The sequence below is a fragment of the Mesoplodon mirus genome (assembly GCF_964341445.2).
Source record: "Mesoplodon mirus genome assembly, contig: HAP1_SCAFFOLD_935, whole genome shotgun sequence".
In the NCBI taxonomy this organism is placed as follows: domain Eukaryota; kingdom Metazoa; phylum Chordata; class Mammalia; order Artiodactyla; family Ziphiidae; genus Mesoplodon; species Mesoplodon mirus.
Window position 1 is genome coordinate 26,145 of NW_028295110.1, and position 21,238 is coordinate 47,382.

The 21,238-nt window shown below is 52.1% G+C and overlaps 1 protein-coding gene and 1 pseudogene across 2 annotated transcripts in view; both read left to right on the forward strand.

Moving 5' to 3' along the window:
• The first annotated feature begins 84 nt into the window (after positions 1–84).
• On the forward strand, positions 85–20,609 carry LOC309797740 (BCL-6 corepressor-like). The gene is given in 15 exon segments (XM_082646172.1): positions 85–502; positions 2,040–2,429; positions 3,090–3,143; positions 3,615–3,801; positions 9,171–9,416; positions 9,770–9,847; positions 9,850–9,915; positions 9,918–10,146; positions 10,609–10,670; positions 10,673–10,860; positions 11,088–11,342; positions 16,222–16,388; positions 17,538–17,683; positions 18,353–18,509; positions 19,936–20,609. Coding segments are annotated over 15 exon segments (2,520 nt in total). The 5' UTR covers positions 85–499; the 3' UTR covers positions 20,228–20,609.
• Positions 20,280–21,238, forward strand: part of LOC309797744 (centrosomal protein of 78 kDa-like) — a 30,575-nt pseudogene continuing 29,616 nt past the window's right edge. Inside the window, exons 1-2 of the transcript in view lie at positions 20,280–20,303; positions 20,628–20,700. The product of the transcript in view is annotated as a centrosomal protein of 78 kDa-like (transcript). The remainder of the gene's footprint in view (positions 20,304–20,627; positions 20,701–21,238) is intronic.

Here is a 21,238-nt window from a genome sequence, read left to right on the forward strand (position 1 = left end):
AAGGGTCTGTCTTCACAGTAAGCTTATAAAGGAGAGAAGCTGTGCTCCTTGGGCCCTTAGAAGGGATGCGAATGTGTGGAAAGGGGTTTAGAGTAGGAATTAAAAGATTTCTAGGAGAAGGGAGTAGGGTCTGCAGCTCCTGGATAGGGGAGGGGATGAGAGCTTGCACTGGGGCTCCGTAGGAGGAGCTGGGAGTGGGGTGAACACCCTTGGTTCCCACTCTTTGGCATTGAGGGTGCACACTGAACCCAAGGAACCTCTGTGCTGGCAGTGCCTAGCTTGAACAGTGGGTCAGCTGCAGGGATGACAGTGCAACGTGAGCGCCTCACTTTTGACCTTTGTGTGTGTGTGTGTGTGTGTGTTTCTCGGGTAGGATCCACTGGATCTGCTCCTTGGGATGAGAAAGATAATGATGTGGATGAAGAAGATGAGGAAGATGAGCTGGACCAGTCACAGCACCACGTTCCCATCCAGGACGCCTTCCCCTTCCTGAACATCAATGGTGAGTGGGGTGGGGGGTGGGACCGAGGCATGGAGAGGATGTAAGGGGCTTTGATTTTGCAACCGTTGACACCATATCCACCATTGCACTGGGAGCAGCGACCAGGCCCTGGGGCCAGGCTGCCAGTCTGTTAGCAAGTAGGAGTCATAGGCAAAGGAACTCCGTAGGCATAGTTATCCCAGTGGGGTGGCTTCTAGGCAGAGAGAGCATCTTCTGAATCTTATGTGATAATTCAGAGAAATCAAAAAATTAAATTCATTCTCAATCCCGCATACAAATACACAAGCTGTTACAAATTTTGCTGATTTCCTTCAGGCCAAGTGCAGGGATCCTTTTCGTGAATTGTAGGCAAACTCTTCTGCTACTTCCCTCGGTACAAATTTTCTGTCACTGCCTTAACAGCCTCTGCTAAGGCTGTATCATGGGAAACTTGTGGCTCTACAGCTCTTAATACTAGGCTCTGATACAATTTCTCTACTAGAGACTTTTATCTTTTTTAAATTAATTAATTAATTAATTAATTTTTTGTGGTACGCGGGCCTCTCACTGTTGTGGCCTCTCCCATTGCGGAGCACAGGCTCCGGACGTGCAGGCTCGGTGGCCATGGCTCACGGGCCCAGCCGCTCCGCGGCATGTGGGATCTTCCCGGACCGGGGCACGAACCCGTGTCCCCTGCATCGGCAGGCGGACTCTCAACCACTGCGCCACCAGGGAAGCCCTATCTTGTTTTTAAATTGACTTTTTGAATTCAGCTTCCCAGGAAAGATGCGTTTAGAGGTTGGAGGGTCCCTGTGAGACAGAGCAGGTGCTGCACCTCCCATTGCACGTTCTGAGGACGCTCAAGCACAAGGTGAACTGCTCTTCCACAGCATCTTCCCTTGAACTTTTCACTGACGTGCTCGTAGTCATATGACGTGCATTCAATTGAGTAGCTTTTCACTACTTTTCTAAGTTCCATCTGGCTGCTAGGGTCAAATGAGATACTTTTGCCACCTAGAAAATTTAGTATATCCAGAGGATTCCTGTAGGATTTTGGAGTCCCCTTCCCTAGGTGATGCCCCTTCTTTTGAGAATGAGGAAATGACTCTTATCTGTCTACTTGCCCTCCTTCACTTACCCTGTCGTTTATAACCTTGCAAGCAAGTGATGAGTCAAGACAACGATCATAGAGCTCTCTCAGGTTAATACTGCCACAGCTGCATTCCCACTTGGTGCAATTTTAAGATTTGGACATTTGGAAATGTGAGATCCTTTCCCAAATCTTTGGCTCACTCATTCTGTTATTCTCACCCCTTAAAAGGATACAACCCATTTCCAGGATCATGATTTCCCTTTTTTTTTTTTTTCATGTTTTTTTAAAGCTAATATTGTGTGTCCTTACGTTATGGGGCACCTTGGATCCTTTATGGAAACATGTGAACATATATTAAAAATAAAAAAGTAAAATGTGGCCCTACAGCCACGGCGGGATTTCATTGCCCTGAGAGAGGAGTTGGGGCGCATCAGTGACTTCCGCGAAGCCTATACTTTCAAACAGGCTCCGGGCCAGCCAGTTTCCGGCTTAAGCAAGGAAAATGTTCCAGCGGTAACCAACAAGGAGAACCTGGCGACGCCGGTCTCGACTCCATTCCTGGAGCCGACCCTGGGGAGCGACGGCTCTGCGGTCACTTTCGGGAAAACCCAAGAGGATCCCAAACCATTTTGCGTGGGCAGTGCCCCACCGAGTGTGGACGTCACCCCCACCTACACCAAAGACGGAGCTGACGAGGCAGGATCAACCGATGGCAAAGTTCTGAACCCGAAGCCATCTAAGCTGGCAAAGAGAATCGCAAACTCCGCGGGTTACGTGGGTGCCCGGTTCAAGTGTGTCGCTACCGGACTGTACGCAGACTCCAGTCAGCTCGGCCGGGAGCAGCGGGCATTGCAGGTGAGCCCCCCCCCCACCCGAATTTCAGGAGCCTGACCAGTTGTCAGGTTTTTGTAATGTGTGAAGAGGAGGGGGCCGGGGGTATGATAGGGCAGGACACCGGGCTGATTTGGTTAATGAAGCTTAGGATAATTTAAATGTTTGAAATGTGTCCAGTAAGGGAACGTAAGTGGATACTTTAAGTTATTCTGTAGATTTTAAGCGAACTCCACTCAAATGCTGATAACGGAAGTTTTAATTATTGCGAAGGATGTCTAAAAGACTGCATGACATTTACCTATCAGTCGCTTTGATTTCTCTGCCGTTACTGTACGTTAACAAATATACCTAAAAGCGCTGCTTAGAATGCCTTACGTGATACTTGGTGGAGGTGTGTAGCGGCCGCATGTCTGTGAGATTCGTGCAATTTTTTTTCCACCCAAAAAACAAACAAACAAACAAAACAAAAACACAAACCTTGCTTAAAGGGATAGAGTATGTATTTAACTTGCTAGTGAATGATAGATGTTGTATAGGAATTTCCTTAAGATATTTTACTTTTAATTAAAAGACAAATAAAGCCAAATTGTTTTGCAATGTTAAGAAAAAAATTGGTTTATGCTTATAAAAATGGATGAAGTTATTTAAATGATCCATTGAGTGCCCATTTTAATGACATAGATGGAAGGATTACAAGAGGACAGTATTTTATGTCTACCCGCTGCTTACTGTGAGGTCAGTTCTTCAAATTTTTATTACTAGAATCTTACATAAACCTTTTGAGTTAAATTTCATTTCCAAATATACAAAGGGAAGTTTGTGGGCCATGGTCGTCTTTATTCACTGTGCATTTGTTTTCTTTTCTGTTGTGTTTTTGTTTCGCTTTCTTTGCGTTGTGTTTTTGTTTTGTTTTATTTACCTTCGAAAGAGAATGTCTGTCTGTATGCCACAGTGTATGTATGGCTATACATACACACCACATATATCTCTACATACATATGGCTTTACGAAGAAAGAGTGTGTGACTAGTTACACATAGACACTCTTACGTTTTTATCGTTCAATTTAAAAATATCTCAGTCGTATCATAAATTGTGGTTGGTTTTGGGCAAACTTTTCTTTGAAGATACTTTCCTTTAAGGTAAGGGCAGTGAAATAGCTTTGGTGGTAAGGTGTGTCTTTTTACCATCTCCGTTCTCTTTGTAGCGTGCAGTGATGCGCTTCTCCGAGTTGGAGATGAAAGTGCGAGAAGGTGGCCACCCCACGACCAAAGACTCCGAGGTGCGCAAATTCAGCCCCGCTGACTGGGAAAGGCTGAAAGGAAGTCAGGACAAAAAGCCAAAGTCGGTCGCCCTGGAGGAGGCCATTGCCGACCAGAACGACAGTGAGAGATGTAAGTGAACCCAGGCGGCTCGCGTGTGGTACCACGTCGGTGGGAACGGGGCGGTTCCGCTCCCAGTGCCGAGGGAGGTGAGAGGAAACAATACGCTTCCGACGGCCCAGCGTCTGGGTGCTGGCTGTTCGGAGAACGGGCTGCTCTGGCCACCCTTCCCAGCTGTGGATTGCAAGGCTGGTTGTCCTTTTGAGTGTTGCGGCATCCAGGAGTGAAGCACCTATGAAATGTTTCCTGGCACGCATCTCCTTTTTCCGGAGCAATGCTAGTCCTGTAGTTAGTAATAGTCTGATACAGTAGAGCAGAGGAATGGCGGTGCAAGACCTCCAGCGTAGCAGGTATGTGTTCTGTTTTGGAGCAGGTACGGATACGGGTTTTTGGTAGCAGTGGAATGACACTTGCAGCCAGAGCCAGACCCTCCAGAGTGACAGTCTCCTGTGGGAGGGAGTGGAGAGTACTCGGATTCTCCCTCCAAAGGCAGAGGTTTCGTTAAAGTGAGATGAGGGCTGATGAAGGCACCAGAAAGACGAGCATAATTATTTTCTGTGGCAGGCTTGTTTGCAGTCATTAGGAGTTGACAGCACGCTCCAAGGGCGTGGGATCAACGAGGGCGTTCTTCCTACCAGACGGGGTGTATTCTGTTTTGGAGGCCAAATTGGAGAGAAAGCTAGTGTTTGCCTCGAGTCACACTCTGCGGTCCCATCAGCTGCTCCCCCACTGGGGTTGACTTCGGGCTTTGCCCTCGAGACTTCCTGGGCTAATGAGATGTGTTGGCAGCAAGTGGAGGTCTTTCTCCCGCTTTCTTCAGTGTGCGTGCTTGTGGCCTGTGGCCTGCAGCCTGCTCCGGACCCCAGAAACCTCACCGGTGATGGTGAGTGAGGGCACCTAGGTGAACGTCGAGGACAGGGTGGGCGTGAAATCCTCCTGAGACAGGACAGTCGGGGGTGGTGGGCACGTTTGGGAGGCCCAGGCCCTTGGACCCAGTCGTAGGGTCAGCGTTCGCCCGCACGCTTAGGTCGTGGGTGCCTGATGCAGTTTGGGAAAATTGTGGTCAGCCACAGCGTGTGCTTCTCTCTGCTGCTTGGAGCACTGCCCTCCCCCAGCTCATCTTTGGGGTCAGACAAAGGCCTGTGGCCAGGGTTCTGGGTAAGCCACACCGGGACCGGTTTGTCCTACGTGGCTCCCGTAGAAGGGGATTTCTGGGGCTAGTCAGTGGCGGCCTTACCCGAGGGATGGGGCTCTTGATGTGCCTGGAGTAGCCGATTCTGAGCTCCTCCCCCTCGGGATTGGAATGAAAAACGGAGGGTCCAGGCCTCCCTCCTTGCCTGTGCTCACAGCTGACACGCAGCCCTTACCCTCCCGAGTGGCCTCATAACTCAGCTCTTGGGGAAGTTTCTCAGAGAGATGTGATAAAAGTGGGCAAGGCCAAGTTCACGGGGCTGCACTTTTCTGAGGAGGGGATCTGCCTGTTGTGGGTGGACGGTGAGGGAGGCTGGAGGAAGGGAGCGGGCAGTTAACCAGCCTCGAGTCTTCTCGCCCTTTTCTCCAGCAACGTGGCCAAACCCAGGGTGGCCGCTGCCCTTCACGTCTCAGTGGCCTCACCCGCCCTTCTTCCCAGAGACGTTTGTGTGCGTCCTTCCCAGTCTTTCCTGCTGAGCGTGGAGACGAGAACTCGGTGTGGCTGATGGGGAGCAGGGCCTGAGCCCCAGATGATTCCGAAAGCCCCCTCCCCCCACCGCCTGCCTCCAATCTCAGACCGACCGACGGGTCTCTTCCTGGAGCACCCGGGACATGGCCCAGTGAGCCATGAATCGCCACCATGGGAGGGCAGGAGTAGGGTTGGGGAAGGTGAGGGGCTCCGTTTGAAAGGTTGGGGCAACGGAGGTGGGTTCCCCACCCACCCTCTGTCTTGTAGAGACGTGGGGTTTGTAACTAGCTGGTCAGGAAAGGTCACCTGAAGGGGCCACTGTTCTTACCACGGCCTCCACGTCCAAGGCCCAGCAGGTGTTCACTCCATTCAGCTGGATATGAACGGGCCTTCTTGTTCTTGGGCCATCATGTCTTGAGCTGATACGGGCTCAGGTCCTTCTCATGGGTGTCGGTGTGGCCGAGAGCCGAGCTGTGAGCACATGGGAGCTGGGGCGGGGATTTGGGGCGGGCAGGGGTCACAGAGAGGGTCCAGGATGCCTTCAAGATGCCTTCCCCCTTCTGAGGCAGCCCCTACCCATGGAGGGACCAGGAGCTTCCAAGGTGGTGGGTGCTGTTTGCGTGGCCCTGGTTGTCCTGGTGCAGGTGCATCTTGTTGCTAGGGGCTTGTTTAAAAAAGAAATTAACTTGAAAACACAGTGGCCGAGATACTCATTTATTCTTTATGATCACATGGGTGGCTGAGTGAAATTTTTATTTTGGAAGTTCACCAAATGAGTTTGGAGGTTCCTCAGACTTGGAAGTTCATCACTAGGAACCCTCAGTGGCATTTGAAGATGGGGCGGGGCAAGGAGGCATTGGTCCCTTCCTTCTCAAACTTGGAGTAACCATCTCCCTTGCCAACCACTTGGCTGGGACAGGCCTAGGACCTGCTCAGTGGCAGTGCCTGGCCAGGAGCTGGAGGAAGCCTCAGTCGAGGGGCTTCATGAAACTTCTTTGCTCAGGGAACTTCTCTTCCAGCTGAGCACCTGCACGTTTGTAAACTACTTTGGAACAGAGGTCCCTGCACTCCTTGTGTAGCGGGTGTAACTTTGATCAAGGTTAGCCCTGACTGGAGGTGCTACTATAGTTAAGCTACAGAGAAGGGGATTTTAATCCTGGGGAGCCTTCCAGCGACTCAGAACCCTCTCACCTCGTTTAGGCCTCACTGGGCATGGCTCAACCATGGTGAGGGTGCTTTGCTGCCACAGTGACTTGTAAATGTTGCTGTGGTGATGCTTCTGTGAGGTGATGCTATGGTACAACCATAATGCATTTGGGATATAGGTGCTGTGAGTCATAGGACCATGCTGCAGGGACCACGTTCACATCTTGCTTAGACTGGGTGACCAAGGGCACATGGCTTCCCACTTTTAGAAGGGCCAAAAGTAGCAATGATGGCAAAGCCTGATGGTTAGGATCCCCGTGTATCTATTTATCTCCCCATCTCCTTTGCCCTCCAGGGTCATCCTCCTGTGGGTCGTGGTTAGAACAGTCTTTGAGAAGCTCCAAGTGACACGGAGCCTCTACCCCATAGCTGGTGGCCATGGGCATCTTGGGCAGTCGGGGTGGGTGTCCTTCAGGGTTATTAGTGGCCTGGGTAAGGTCACACTAGCGTAAGGTCTTGGGGGGCCTTAGCTGAGGGGAATTGAGATCTTTGCCCTAAAAGGCTCCGGGGTTGGGGGAAGGGTGGATGGACCTAGTTTGGAAAAAGAAACTTTCAAATTGGACATGGGGGTTCTTAAGGTAGCCCATCCATTCCTCCATGGATGCCCTCCCACGGAGCTTTTAGGGAAGGCTGATTGGACCAGATTGGACCAGAGAAGTCCAATGGTGTAACCAGCAGGGCTCACCTCTTAAAATTTCCTACATTTCAGGCCTGAGATTCAGGCTGGTCTGAAAGTCTTGGCATCTTTTGGTTAAAGGGATTTTTCCAGCCTTTCTCTGTGCTGAGCCCGGCCCGTGATTATGAAGCCCACCCCTGGAGGGAGGCTAGCAGTAACATTCCCACTTTACAAGTGAAGGGGGCCGAGTTGTAAAGCGGCGCCATTCCTGCCCGAGTGCTTAAGAGGGTCACAGAGCAGCCGGAGTGAGAGTTGCAGCACGCCGTCTTCACCGGGCCTGCGGTAGCCTGGGCTGCATCACCCGTAAGCACAGGCCAGGTGTTTGGGGTTTCTCCTGCTGCCATGGCAGGAGACCCTCGCGGTTGGGGTGATTCCACCATTCCGGCAAGAGTAGATGGGGATCTGCCCCACCTTGGGATACCCTTGGAGAAAAGCTAAGTGTGTTCCACCATTGAGAGCACAGGTTAGGCTAGCCCAGGCCAGGGTGAGGTTCATCCCCACAACTGGCTGCCATTAAATGCTGGGAATGCCCCCAAGAGAGGCTGATCAGGGGACCAGCCGGCTGGGCAGAAGTGGGAGTGATACTTGAAGTGGTCTAGGGAGAGGAGGAGAAATGCGAGCAGCATGTGAGGGGTGTGTCCATGATTTCATCTAGAAAAACGGGCTGTGGGAGCTTAGCTCAGGTGTTAACGAAATACCAAACTCATACACCCACCCCCACCCCCGGCCGGTGATGGACACAGGGTCATCTTCGGGGAACTCTTTAACAGCACAGTGATCATTATGGAATTCTTTGTGTGTTAGAAACAATGTGACTAGCAAAGCAGTTGAACTGTTTCTTTGGCTAGAGCAAAAGTGAGGAGTGATGTTAGGCTGGGCTGATTGGAGGAAAAGCCCCAAGTGGATGCTAGATTGAGCAGAGGGGCCAGGAGCAACACAGGCGGAGCTGGGGTGTGAGCAGTTCAGCCCTGCCCGCCGCACCCCCCCCACCCCACCCCCATGAAGGGGGTTGGAGTCTTGTCTTTGAAATGTCCTTAGATGCTTGTTGCCTGGGAAGGAAGGCGTGGAGACGTGCCAGGTGGGTGACTGGTGTCACTGAGGGCCTTCTTCCTAGACAGGAAATAGGAGCAGCCCCTCGATGGCAGTGAAATGCTTTTCCCCCCACGGGTGTGGAAAGAGGACAGACGGACTTGTAGCAATCTGGTTGAGTTCTTTGAAATTGCCCTTGACCCTTGTGTGTGCACCAGGAAGCCTTTCCTTTCCCTTTGCCAGGCTCCTCTTGCCTTGGTCTCCCCAGCTTCCCAGCCTCCCACCATTCTTTCCCTACCCTTTTTCTTCACCCTCGCCCCTGCTGACCCAAGTGAACATTGGTGCTATGTCTGTGTAGATGGCAGTTGGGGGCTATTTGGTCTCTTGATGACATCAGCCTTTTTTGTTTACTAGCAGCTGTTTCCATAGTCATTTGTAGCTCTGCCCTGATTGGTTGGATCTTACTGTGAGGTCACTCACCCCCCTTTAAAAGTAAGCCACCTTGGAGAGTTAAGCAGTTAGGGAGTGATCTCACATGCCTATAGACGGATGGTGTAGATGCCTCACCTTGACCCTTGAAGGATGGATTGTGAGTGGACTACGCGCCTCATTTTCTGCTTTCTTTGCTGGTTGTGTTCAGCTGTCCTTCCTTCGGGACGTCTTTCTGAGGGTTTTGTGCTTCCGGCGTGTGAGGCCCCTGGTCTCCAAAGGGGGGCGGTCTGTTGGTAGCAGATTGCCTTGGGCATGGGGGTCCTGCCTGCTCCTGGTGACCTTTGTTCCCTCCTTTCCGGGTTGTCTCCCCTCCCCTAGGGGAGTGTTATGATGGAAGCAAAGCTGACCGCTTTGAAGCCCTAGAAGACAGTGATCTTCCTGAGGACATGGACACGGAGCCCCCCAGAGAGTCCCCCGCCGACCAGGCGGCCCCGGACGCGTCACGCAGCCCCACCCTCCGGCTGAACAGAAAGCGCAAGGTGTCTGGCGATAGGAACCACACTGAGACCACTGGGCTCCCGGAGGACTCTCTGCTGAAAGCCAAGCGGAGACGGGTCTCCAGAGGTGAGCTTGGTTTGGCTTCGGGCCCGCAGGGCACCCTACGGAAGTCCTGGAGCGGAGCAGTGGAAAGTTCCAGTCCCACCCTGGAGCCCTGGGGGGAGCCACTCACACCTCCCCACCCCCCACCCCCATCCCACCCCCCACCCCCCCAAAGCCAGGTGCAGGGGCTGGAGCCCAAAGGTGGCCAAAGGCAAATAGGCCCCCTCCCGAGACTTGGTGACAAGTTCCAGCCAACACAGTGACCACACCCGTCCCCTCCCCCCACCCCTGTTAGTGATGTGTAAGACAGTTTGTTCCCCACCCCCACCCCTTCCCCGGGGGGCTTCTTCATTAATTTGTAGTTACTTCTCCATTAGCTGACTGGCCTGAGAGGGAAATGACAAACAGTTCCTCTAACCACTTAGAAGAGCCACATTATAGTGAGCTGACCAACCTGAGGTGTGCATTGAATTAACAGGGCTCCATCCCAGAAAGCAGCGCCGCTTGCTGCACCTTAGAGAACGGGGGGAGCAGAGAGCAAACCTGGCCGGCAGGGCAGGAAGGAAGTGACCCAGGCGGTTCAGCCTGCGGTCACCCCCCAGGGCAATAGCATCTCCGAAGAGAAACCTGGCAGGAAAAGGGCAGAGGCCAAAAGCAACAGCAGCTGGTTGGAGGAGTCCCTTAAATGCAGTGACAATGAACAAGGTACACACGGGGCGGGGGGCGCTCCTGGAGGGTGGATCACTCGCCCTCTGTGGGAAACGGCCCTGGAGGGGACCTGAGCGCCATCCAAGTTGACAAGAGTAGCGTGTGGCGAGCGGGGAGTTTTCTTCATGAGGTCCTTTCAGCCTGCACACTTCCTTATGGAATGGACAGTGAGGCGGGAGCTCGACTTCCTGGGCTGCTCCTCATCACCCAGCCCGCGGCTGGGCAGGAAGGGAAGTCTTGGGTGACCCCGGGCGCTTGTCAGTGCCCTCATTCCAGCCTCAGGCTGTCCCCAGTCGCCCTGTCCCAAGCACCCAGGCCCCCCACGGGTGGGGACGGGAGCGCACGAAGGGCTGGCTTCTGCCCTCTCTTGCGGCCCTTTGAAGCGACTTGCCATTTGGCGTTTCGTGGGTTAGCCTATTTGCCGGTTGAATGTGGGATAATTAAAATATTAGTGCTTTGAAAACATAATTGGTATATCTTTAAAAACTGAATCTGCTCCAACGATCAGTGCTAACAATGGGCTTTTCTTTCCTCACCGGCTACAACTGTGTAACGCCCGCTGCTTCTCCCCCTGACAGATGTGCTGTGCACGGACGGAGAAATGGATCGGCAGCCTTCGCCCCTGCCGCAGAAATACACCGACAACAGCGAGAAACCATCCGCGAAGCGACCGTGCAAAACCAAGCATTTGATCCCTCAGGAGCCCAGGCGGGGCTTGTCGCTGCCAGGGGACTCCTACGTGGACAATGCGGATGGCAAGGTACCTCTTGCCCCTGGCTCTCCCCCGCCCCCCGGGCCTGTGCAGGCACATCCCACCTGCCTACTTCTCTGCTTCTGGGGACAAAGCTTTCCTTTTCCTGAACCCCTCCCCCAAAAATGTCACTGCCCCTTCCTAGGGGACCTGTCTCCTGGGTGGCGGTGAAGTTTCCAGCGAGTAAAAATGCAGCCCCTTCCTCGCGCCCCGCCTCCCTCAGACAGAGAGGAGGAAAAGTGCTTTCCTCCACTCAGGAGCGGCCCGAGCCCAGTTCCGACTATGATCTTTCGCCGGCCAAGCAGGACCAGAAGCCCTTGGACCGTTTGCAGCAATTGTTACCATCTTCCCAGGTCTCGCAGCTGACATGCTCAAGCTCCCCTCCAGAGACCACCCAGTCCCGCCCGATGCCACCGGAAGCGCGGAGACTTATTGTCAATAAGAACGCAGGCGAGACCCTCCTACAGCAGGCCTCCCGGCTTGGCTACGAGGTGAGCATCCTTGTGGGTGCCCCGGATCAGGATCCGCCGGCTGCTGCTCCTTGGGTGGGGGACACACTGGCTGGGGATGGGGGGCGGGTCTCAGAGCCCAGCCCCCTCCACGTGGCGGGCTGGGCTGGGTGTTCCAGCAGGGTGTTTGCGTTGGCCCCGCTCACACTGCGGGCTCTTTGGTGGCTTGTTCAGTCGTGGTGTGAAAAGAAAGGCAGGCCTCTCTGATGTTCCGTTCCCGTTCAGGCAGGTAGGCTGCTTTGGCCAGTCCGGCTCACTTATCTCTGATATAAAATCTGACCTAACCCAGGGCTTGGCGACCAGGGGAATTTTAATGAGCCCTTTTGGATTCTGAATAGCAAGAAGGAGAGTAGTTATTAGCTCTACTAACTTGTGCTGTTTGGGGCAGAGTGATGCCCCTGTGGGGTAGCGGGTGGGAAGTGTCTGTGCAGAGTAGGGGTGGGAGTGGGGCAGACCTGAGCAGTCTCTTTCTGAGAGGGCACGGGAGCCGAGGGCTGATGGGCGGGGAGCAGGGGTTGAGCCTTGCACAAAACTCCCTGTCCACACTGCTGTATCCCAACCCAGCACGGCTGATGACAGTGACAGCCTCTATTGCTAGAGCAACATAGAAAGAGAGCTGGTATCTGCCTAAGCCCGTGTGATCTGTAGTAACTCCTTTCACCCTTTTAACATCTTCACTTGGGAGTAACGAGTACTAGCCCACTCTCGGATGAGGAAACTGAGCCTCAGAGGGGTTAGCTGATCCCCGTACAGGTAGCAATCCAGCAGTGCTCCACAGCCCACCACGCTCCTCAGCAAGACTGGCTCACACTGGAATTGCCCTTTTTACAGTTCAAAACCTCTGTGAGACAGATGCCTCTCCATGCCCTGTGCAGTTCCCCCACCATACTTGTCAGTAGCAATTGTGATGTGATAGCCCACAGGGCAAAGGCATTTTTCTGTGCTGGCATCAGCCCTCTGGGAGTTGAATGGTGACAGTAAAACGCGGTTCAGCAGGCTGAGCGTGGAGGTGTGGCTGAGCACTGGGGTGGCAGGACCCAGGCTGGCCCGGAGCCCTGGCACCCACACCCTCAGCCAGCTCTGTGCCCCTGTCCCCCATCTCCCATCGTGTCCCCCCACCCCGGTCCATAGTGCCGTGAGCCCTTGGAAGTGTGCCTGCCTTGGCCCTAAGGCCTGACTGTGGGTGGGAAGTTGGAAGCACTAGGGCTATGCTTAGTTTGGGGGTGTTTTGTTGTTGTTGTGGGTTGAATGTGCTCTTGTGTATATCTACACGTCTCTTGGAGACCTCTCCATTAGCTAGAGAGCACTTTCTGGTAGTTAGCGCAGTTACTTGCAGGTGAAGTCCAAGGAGCACCCAGTTGGTTTCCCAAGAGCTGAGAGCGGGCGCCTGGGAGGACAGAGCAGATGTTGCACATAGTGTTGAGCTAGACCCCCTGTGGTTGAGAAAATAGTCTCCTTGCTTCCAGCAAACGCTGGAGGTGGTGGGGGAGACCCCTAACCCCAACTTTTGGGTTAGGGTTGAAAAAGTAGACTCCCGCTTCCAGCAAATGCTGGAGATGGGGGTGGCGGGGTGCTGCTGCACCCGCCGTGGAGGGCGGGGCTCCGAGCCCCACCTGTGAACTTGGCATCATTTCCAGCAGCCTCCCTTTGGGACCAGAGACGTCAAAAGACCCTCGTTGGTCCTCTAAGACAGTTTCCATTTTGGTTTGGTGGCTCTGAGGCCTGGGCCAAGGGGCACTTGATCCATACTTTTTTAGGCTACCTGGCCTTTGATTGCACAGGAAGCCTTGGGAATGTTTAGGGTCGGATTTGTTTTTTTCTTCAAATGTAAATTTCAATATGTAGATTCCACAGATCACCAGTGTTGATGCTGAACATTGTGACAAGTAGATGAACGCTTTCAACTTTGAATCCAACTTTCTGGGATTTCTCTGGGCAGAATTTTAAATGTTGGGATGATGGCCCAGTTGGGAGATGTGGCAGCTTAAACCTTTTAAAATTGAAGGACAGTTTGCTTAAGCAGATAAGGGTGTGGTTTGGGAGGGTTTTCCTGAAGTTTTGTCTTTAGCATTCTTGGTTATTTTCTTCTGCTTAGCCAAAGATACCATGTGCAGTATAAAGGCTGTCTGAGCTTTATGTCATGATAATCTGGTTCTGGAGGTTTAGAAACACACTCTGGCTTCAGATCCGCGTTAAATAGATCACTTGGCCAAAGATCTCAAACCTTTCCCTCCTGGGAAAAAGGCTTCTATTTCTTAGGCTAAAACGCCAGTGTGCAACCACATGCTTGTGCCTTTAGTGGTGATGGTTAAATTTTCTATGAATTGAATAAGTCATGTTTTTTAAAAAGTTAATGAGGCATTTAATTAACTCACAACGCCGGGCTTATGGCCTTTATGGTTACATTTTGCGGGTAGTGGCATTCGGTTTATAGCCGCTGAACAGAGAGCTGTCCGACAAAAGCAGTTTGACTTTGCTCGGGAATGGCTGGGCTGCCCTTCAGACACTCCCGTTTATTTCTAGCGGAGAAAATAAACCAAGGAATGTGTTGCGTCGACAGACTCGCCCCGCCTCTTCACTGTCAGTTAGAGAAAGTGTTGGTGGCGACGGTTGCCATCCATTTAGAGGCCATCACCCTCCTAGCTAGGAGAGTGTAGTTAGCCCACTTGACCCCCAACAGAGAAGGCCTGTGGGATGCTCGTCACAGCTGGATTGCATCCCTCTAACTGGGGCCCTCTTGGGCCTTTTGAATCTTCCCAGCTGACCAGGTACCAAAGACCTGAGTTATAGGTCTAGTACTTCATGTTAATTGAACTTGGGGTTTAATATCTCTGGGCCTCAGTTTCCAAGTGTTGAATGAGGATAGTACTACCTTCCTTTCCTGCTATCTCCTGGGTTCCTGTGGGTGACAGAAGACGTCCTCGTCTGGGGAAATGAGAAGCACTGTGTAAATAGTGGGATCAACGTGGTTGAGTTAGGACAGCCCGTGGCCAAAAGTCTGACCTGGCCGTGGGGCTACTGCTGCCTTTGCTGCCATCTTCCAGGAGAAGAGAGTTGACTTACCCACCAGCTTGGACGGCCTTTCATTTCTAGGTACCCTTGAATCTGCCCTAGTAGTGATGAAGGTTTCCAGGTGAAGGCCATGATTGTCACAGCAAATAAACCCTGGGTTGAGTAAATTGATGTGTGCACAGCAGTTGGTGGCGTTCAGACCTGATCCCAGAGCCACGTGACAGGGCCTCTCCCTGGCTGGGGCACACAGCTCATTAGCTTGCAGCCGTCCACTCAAGTCTGGCTAGTGAGGGCCTGCTAAAAGCGCAGCAGCTTCATGCGGTATCCTGGATACCAGGGCTCGGGGCCTGGGAGCCCAGAGGATTGTGGGCTTTCTGGCAGGTTGGGATGTAAACGGAGAAACGCATTCGTGGGCGTGCCTCTTCTCTTCCTCCTCTTGTTTTGGAAGGGAGCTGCTGCAGTGACCTGAAGTAACAGGGCACCGATGGCCAGGTTTACCAGCATGCCCCATTGGGTTCACGTGGTAAGCAAATGGAACATTCTAGTTCGCTCCCAAGTGAGTGGTCACCTTTGATTGGCGTGTCCTCCAAAGGGCATAAAAGGCTTTACAGAACCCATCTCGCACTTATGGGCGGCTAGAATGACGCCCTTTTTGGGTTTAACAGATGAGTTACCTGAGAGATGTCACAAGGAGGCCTGTTCTGACCCCATCGCATCCCCCCTTACCCTGCAGACCATGTGTTGGGCCACATGCACGTTCTGCCTACTCCCAGCTCTCAGAACCTGCCGGCTCTCTGCTGGGCACGACTTACCCAGTATAAACAGTATAACGTGTTTTCTGGTGGCAAATGCTTTCGATGTGTCTGAAAACTTTCTTAAGGTAATAAAACATTGAATAAGTTCCTGCTCTGCTTACTGGGAGTGGTTCATATTAATATTTTAACAAGCCAAAGAAAGAAGGTTAATAACAGTGATTCTAATGCACAGTGTTGACACAGAACATCTCCGGGGTGGGGGGTGGGGCGGTGACCATTTTATTTGATTCTTGAAATGTGGAGGTTGCAGCCTGTGGTGTATCAGGTTCCTGTCATTAACTTGGGGCAGAATCAGTCTAAAATTTTCATATTTACTCGAGAGGGTGGAGTGAGGCAAAATAGAGGGTGGGGTTATTGGAGGCATTTTGTGTCATTCCTCGAGGATGGAGGGGGAGAGCTTCTCTTTAACTCTACTTAACGTACAGACAAGAGCATCTGAGGCCCAGGTTCTGATTTGGGGTCTTAACAAGGGGCGCGAGGATGTAGCTGACCTGGGTGTCCCTGCTTCTCTAAGCTGGGGAATGTTCTCCGGCTGATTTAAGCTCTCTTTAAGTGTTGGTCATCCATACTTTGATCTAAACTTGTGTTATCGTCCACTGCCACTGACCGAACAGACCCATCAAGTGAGAATGGTCTGTGCTTGGCAATGTGTCATCTAAGATGTTAGCAGCCGTGACACCTCTGTACTGGTCACGTCGGCCCCTGGGCTGAGGGCTTTCATCGCTATCCGAATGCGTCCTCTCAGCAGCCCTGTGGAAGCTTGGAGAAGTTCAAGGGTAACTTGCCCATGGCCAGGCCACTGGTGCAGCAGAGCCTTAGACAACACTGTCTGCATCTCCAAGCCCGCCCTTCTCACGCACTCTCGCCCCCCACCAGGATGCCTGCCGCCTGCCCGCGCCATGGTGGGCTTTTGGCCCCGAGGATGTATGCCTTTGAAAGTGGGCACCGCCAAGCTATGGGGAGGTCACGCTTACAAGGTTCACTGTATCGTGGTCTGATGGTATCTCCTCTCCTCTCCTCTCCTCTCCCCGTAGGAAGTGGTCTTGTACTGCCTGGAGAACAAGATTTGTGATGTGAACCACCGCGACAACGCAGGTTACTGTGCCCTGCACGAGGCTTGTGCAAGAGGTTGGCTCAACATCGTACGACACCTCCTTGAATATGGCGCCGATGTCAACTGCAGTGCCCAGGATGGAACCGGGTCAGTGGCGGTCTTGCTCTTGGCCTGGCCCTGCTGGGGCATAGGCAGTGGTTCTCAGGGTGTGCGGGGAACCCCAGAAGGAAAGATGGAGAGTGAGTGCCATGTAAGCACACTGGTGGCGGAGTCCTCTAGAATGGAATCGGACAGATCTTTCTGGCAAATTTACATAGAACTTTAAAAGTCTGTGACGCTCTTATGGACAGAAGTCCCTGAAAATGTTGAGCCTGCATGAATAATCAGGGGTGTTCTCTTTTAAGACCCTGGACTCTTCACCAGCGTCTGTTGAATCTCAATCTTGAACATATATGTGAGTTGAAAGTTGCAGGAGTACAGACAGGTCCAGTGGCAACTGGCTTGATAGGACCTGCCGTGTCCACCCACATCCCCGGGCCTGGCCCCCACTCTGTCCTTGACCTCGGTTTATTGGCCAGAGGCCCAGGTCTGAGTCAGCCCAAGCATCTTCCTGGTTGTACCTGGGATGCCACCACGAGGCAGGGCACTGGGGCTTTCCTGACGGTCATAAAATGAGCAAAACCGTAAGGTATTTGGTGGTTCATGGTTTCCAAATAGCATCCTTTCTGGATGGGACTGTGAACAGTGTTCCTGACCCCAGTGGACACGAGCAGGAGGACTCTGTATCCTCCTGAGAACTCGCCCTGCCTGTCGACTGCTTCTGGGCGAGAGGGTTGATCACTTATCTCCAAATTGGTTTCAGGAGAGGTTCCACTTTGCCCCTAGTTTCTTTTACAAACTGCACTTTTTGGGTTTTGTTTGTAATGGTGTAACAATGGCTTGTCGTATCTGCTTCCGTGGTGCTGGGGTTCTTCCCCCCAGCCCGCCGTATGTTACCTTCTTACAGTCTGTCACTATTTAGTTCATTGGAAACGTTTTCATCGTGGCCTGAGTTCCTCCTTGGGCCATGCATTAAGAGAGATTTGCATTGAAGAATTAGGCCTGAGATGGTCCCTTCACCTGTCCCGTAAAGGGTTATGTGTTGAAATAACAGAGTAATTTGTCGCAGCGACCGTACACTCACCTCCTCGGTGAAATAGCGCGCCTACGAGGCTTGGCCACACACGCTCGATTTTGCCCCGTGTCCTTAGAAGCAAGCGTCGCGTGCACAGGTGTAATCCCCCGCACCTCTCCTAGGCCTCTCCACGATGCTGTCAAGAATGATCATCTCGAAATTGTCCGCTTGCTCCTCTCCTATGGTGCCGATCCTACCCTGGCTACGTACTCAGGTAGAACCATCAAGAAAGTGAACCACAGCGAACTTCTGGAGAAGTTCTTAACAGGTACAGCAGAGGTCAAGACACGGTCTTGTTGAAGCATCTAGACGGTGACTTCACAGCCTTTCACCTGGGTTCCCCCTACCCCCACCCCCCGTTTACTCTAAGTGACCCTTTACTGGGAAAAGCGGCCCAACGTTAGTCTGTCAAAGAAGAGATACATACTTTGAGTTTTGCGAGGTGGGGGGCTGGAAAACTCTTAGCTAGCCAGGCTAGCTTTTGTTTGGCAGGCTGGGGCGGTGAGGCGGGCAGTCCCTCAGGAAGGCGGGTGGACGCGTGGGGAGGTTTCAGTCAGATACCTGGAGGCGTGTGCAGTGGGACTTGTCAGGAGGTGACACCAGTCCCAGCGTGAGATGTTCCCAAACTCCAGCAGCATTTGCCTCTTACCAGCAGGCGTTATCTTGTTTCTCTTTCTCTCTCTCTCTCCCCCTCTCTCTCCAGACTGTTTAACTAACCTGCAGGCTCCTGACGACGGTAGCCCCGGTTGCTCTTCGGAGTTCTCTGGCAGCTGTGTGTGCTGAGCAGCCTTGTTCGTTTCAGTTGGGCTTGTGGGGGTGGGGGTGGTGCTGTGAGCAGGACTTGCTTGGGAAAGAATTTTTCCAGGGTCCTTTTTGGCGAACAGCTGGAATCTTGCTCCAGCTTACTGACCTCTCTCTTGTTTGCCCCCCCGGTTAGAACCAGATGATGAAAGTGGTTACGATGTTTTAGCAAATCCCCCAGGACCGGAGGACCGGGATGACAGCAACGAGGCCTATGGTGACCTATTGGAATCTGAATTTTCCCAAGACCCCCTTTTGCCGTGTTATAACGTCCAGGTGTCCGTCGCTCAGGGGTGAGCGTGGCCAGCGTGTGGTCGAGAGCCAGCCCAGCTGCTCTGTGGGGTGGCAGGAGTTAGAAATCCCCTTCAGCAGATGAGGGTGGCTGGGTTGGGGGGTGAGTGAATTCCTCACCAAGTGTCCACCGACCTCACATAATGCAGTGGAACTTTTCCAGAAAAGTTTGGGGGGTGGGAGGGCTCCCCAGCCAACTGCCCTCATTGGAACACACCCCTAGAGCCCAAAGGACACGGGAGTCAGCGACTGCAATTGCAGTTTCAGTCAGTAAACTCTTGGGGAAGGGATCCTCCCCAAACGGCTACCATAGGGGCCTTCCAAGGCGCGTGAGGTCCACGGGACGATACTGATGTGTACCCTCTTCTCGTATAAGATTAGAGAAAGCCGTATGTGGCACCTGGGATCTTATGTGTCTTCAGATTTGCTTAGATCGAGTCTTGTCCCCACGGTCGGGCCACTGTGCCCCATGACCAACCCTTCGGAGTGAACACATCAGGAGACCTTGCTCTGCTGTGTGTTGACCCCGGTGCTTAAGGAGTAGCATCCTCCTTGGACTCTGAGGCTGGGAACGTGTCTGCCTTTGTGGTGACATTCTATTCGGGATAGAGATGATAAAGCGTGGCAGGATATCAGGAAGGATTGTACCACCTCCCTTCTCGAAAAATCCTCACTCCCGGCAGCATTGAGGGGCGGGTTGGAGGTGTGGGAAAGGAAAGGAAAGCCAGGTGACCTCGAGTGTTTCTCATGCTCTCTCCGTGAGGGCCGGAGGAGAGGAGAGGTCCAAGAGGTGTTTGCCATCTCCCTTGGGTTGGCATACAGACTGGTTTTCCCTAGTGACTAGAACGGGGTGCACTTACTTGGAGAGGGGTGACCTGAGTTGTGACCAGAGCCAAGGCAGCACTGTGGTGGCCTGCAACGAGGCTCATTCAGGGGCGCTGCTCCTGCTTTTGTCTAAGTTGGCTGATCCGCCCTAGGTGGCCTCTTAACACATGCACATGAGTCCAGAGTTCCCCCGCTAGAAGTAGATCTTCCGGGCTTCCCTGGTGGCACAGTGGTTAAGAATCCGCCTGCCAGTGCAGGGGACACAGGTTCGAGCCCTGGTCTTGGAAGATCCCACATGCCACGGAGCAACTAAGCCCATGCGCCACAGCTACTGAGCCTGCGCTCTAGAGCCCGCGAGCCACAACTAGAGAAAGCCCGTGCGCAGCAACAGGCCCAACGCAGCCAAAAATAAATAAATAAATAAAATTAAAAAAGAAAAAGAAGAAGAAGTAGACCTTCTAAGGACAGTGAGAGGTGGGGTGGGGGTGGGGTAATCAAAGTGGAAGTAGCAGGCCCTTTCACCGCCAGGAGACGGGTAGTTCGTAGTTGGGAGCGCCTCTAATTTTGCTGGAAACTCAAACCACTGTCCTTTCTCTTGTGTAGGCCTCGTAACTGGCTGTTGCTCTCAGACCTGCTCAAGAAACTGCAAATGTCCTCCTGCATATTCCGCTGCAATTTCCCAAATGTGAAAATCGTCACCATCGCGGAGGCCGAGTTCTGCCGGCAAGTGTCAGCAAGTCTCTTATTCTCTTGCCCCAAAGACCTGGAGTCCTGTAATCCAGAAAGTAAGGAGCTCTTAGATCTGGTGGAGTTCACGAACGAGCTTCAGACTCTGTTGGGCTCATCCGTGGAGTGGATCCTCCCCAGAGACCTGGACTCAGACGACGACTGGTGAGCTCGCCGGGGCCCGCCGTGTACAGTGTGTCATGGTGTTAATCCTTGTGCATATGTGTCATAATACGACTATTTCTGTAAAGAAAGGACACTATGAGACACGACTCCAGTCGGAAGGACTTCAAAACATGTTTTTTTCTTTTTAAAATTTTAAGTCAGTTTTTATGAAGTTGTTAATAAAGTTTCTTTACTTTTCAATGTACACATGCTTCGGAATATGTTTGTTTTTACTCGGAACAATTGTTTCTTTTCTTTTTTAAGGAGAAAAAAAAAAGGCAAAGGAGCTCCACACTTTGACTTAATTTCATACAAAGCTCCGACGACAGAGGCCATAACTGTTGAGAGTTGCTTTTGGGGCAAATTAAACCAGTAAAATTTTAAACTCTTCCTGCATATTAAAGGGATTGAATAAATTGGCCACTTTGGTGCACCTGTGTCCTGCGAATTGTCCAGTTGGAGATGGAGGTTTAGAAAGTGAGTTTCAGTCTTGTTTAAGTCTCTTCCCATCAGACTGGTCTCGTGATTTCCTACACACCATGTTACTTCCTGTCTACCTTGCCTTGGTGTTGTTCATGCCTGGATTGTCTCCTGTACCTGCTCAAACCTTGGTCCATTCTCGTTTGTACCATGGAAGTTTGTCATGCTGGATACTGTCAGAACTAATTTTACTTAAGTTTGCGTTAAGGTGCAAAGCACACGTTTTGTATATTTTCTGTTTTTTGTGTTTGTCTATATTTTATGGTTTCGCTTCAAGAAATATTATGGGACGGGAAATAGCAAGATGTAAAGAGCAAAAAAGTCATCATTCTCTTTCAATTGTTAGAACATCTATCTGCAATCATAATTATGATGCCCTGTGGTATGTGTTAAAATAGGAAATACATGTAACGTCCCGTAGGAGCAGCAAACTCAGTGGTGTTGGTGAGGGTGTGTCATGGAAGTAATCACAAAGCAGGTGACTGTTGGTTGGGGTCCTGCAACATTAGTGTGCCTTCCCTGTGTCCAGTAGTGG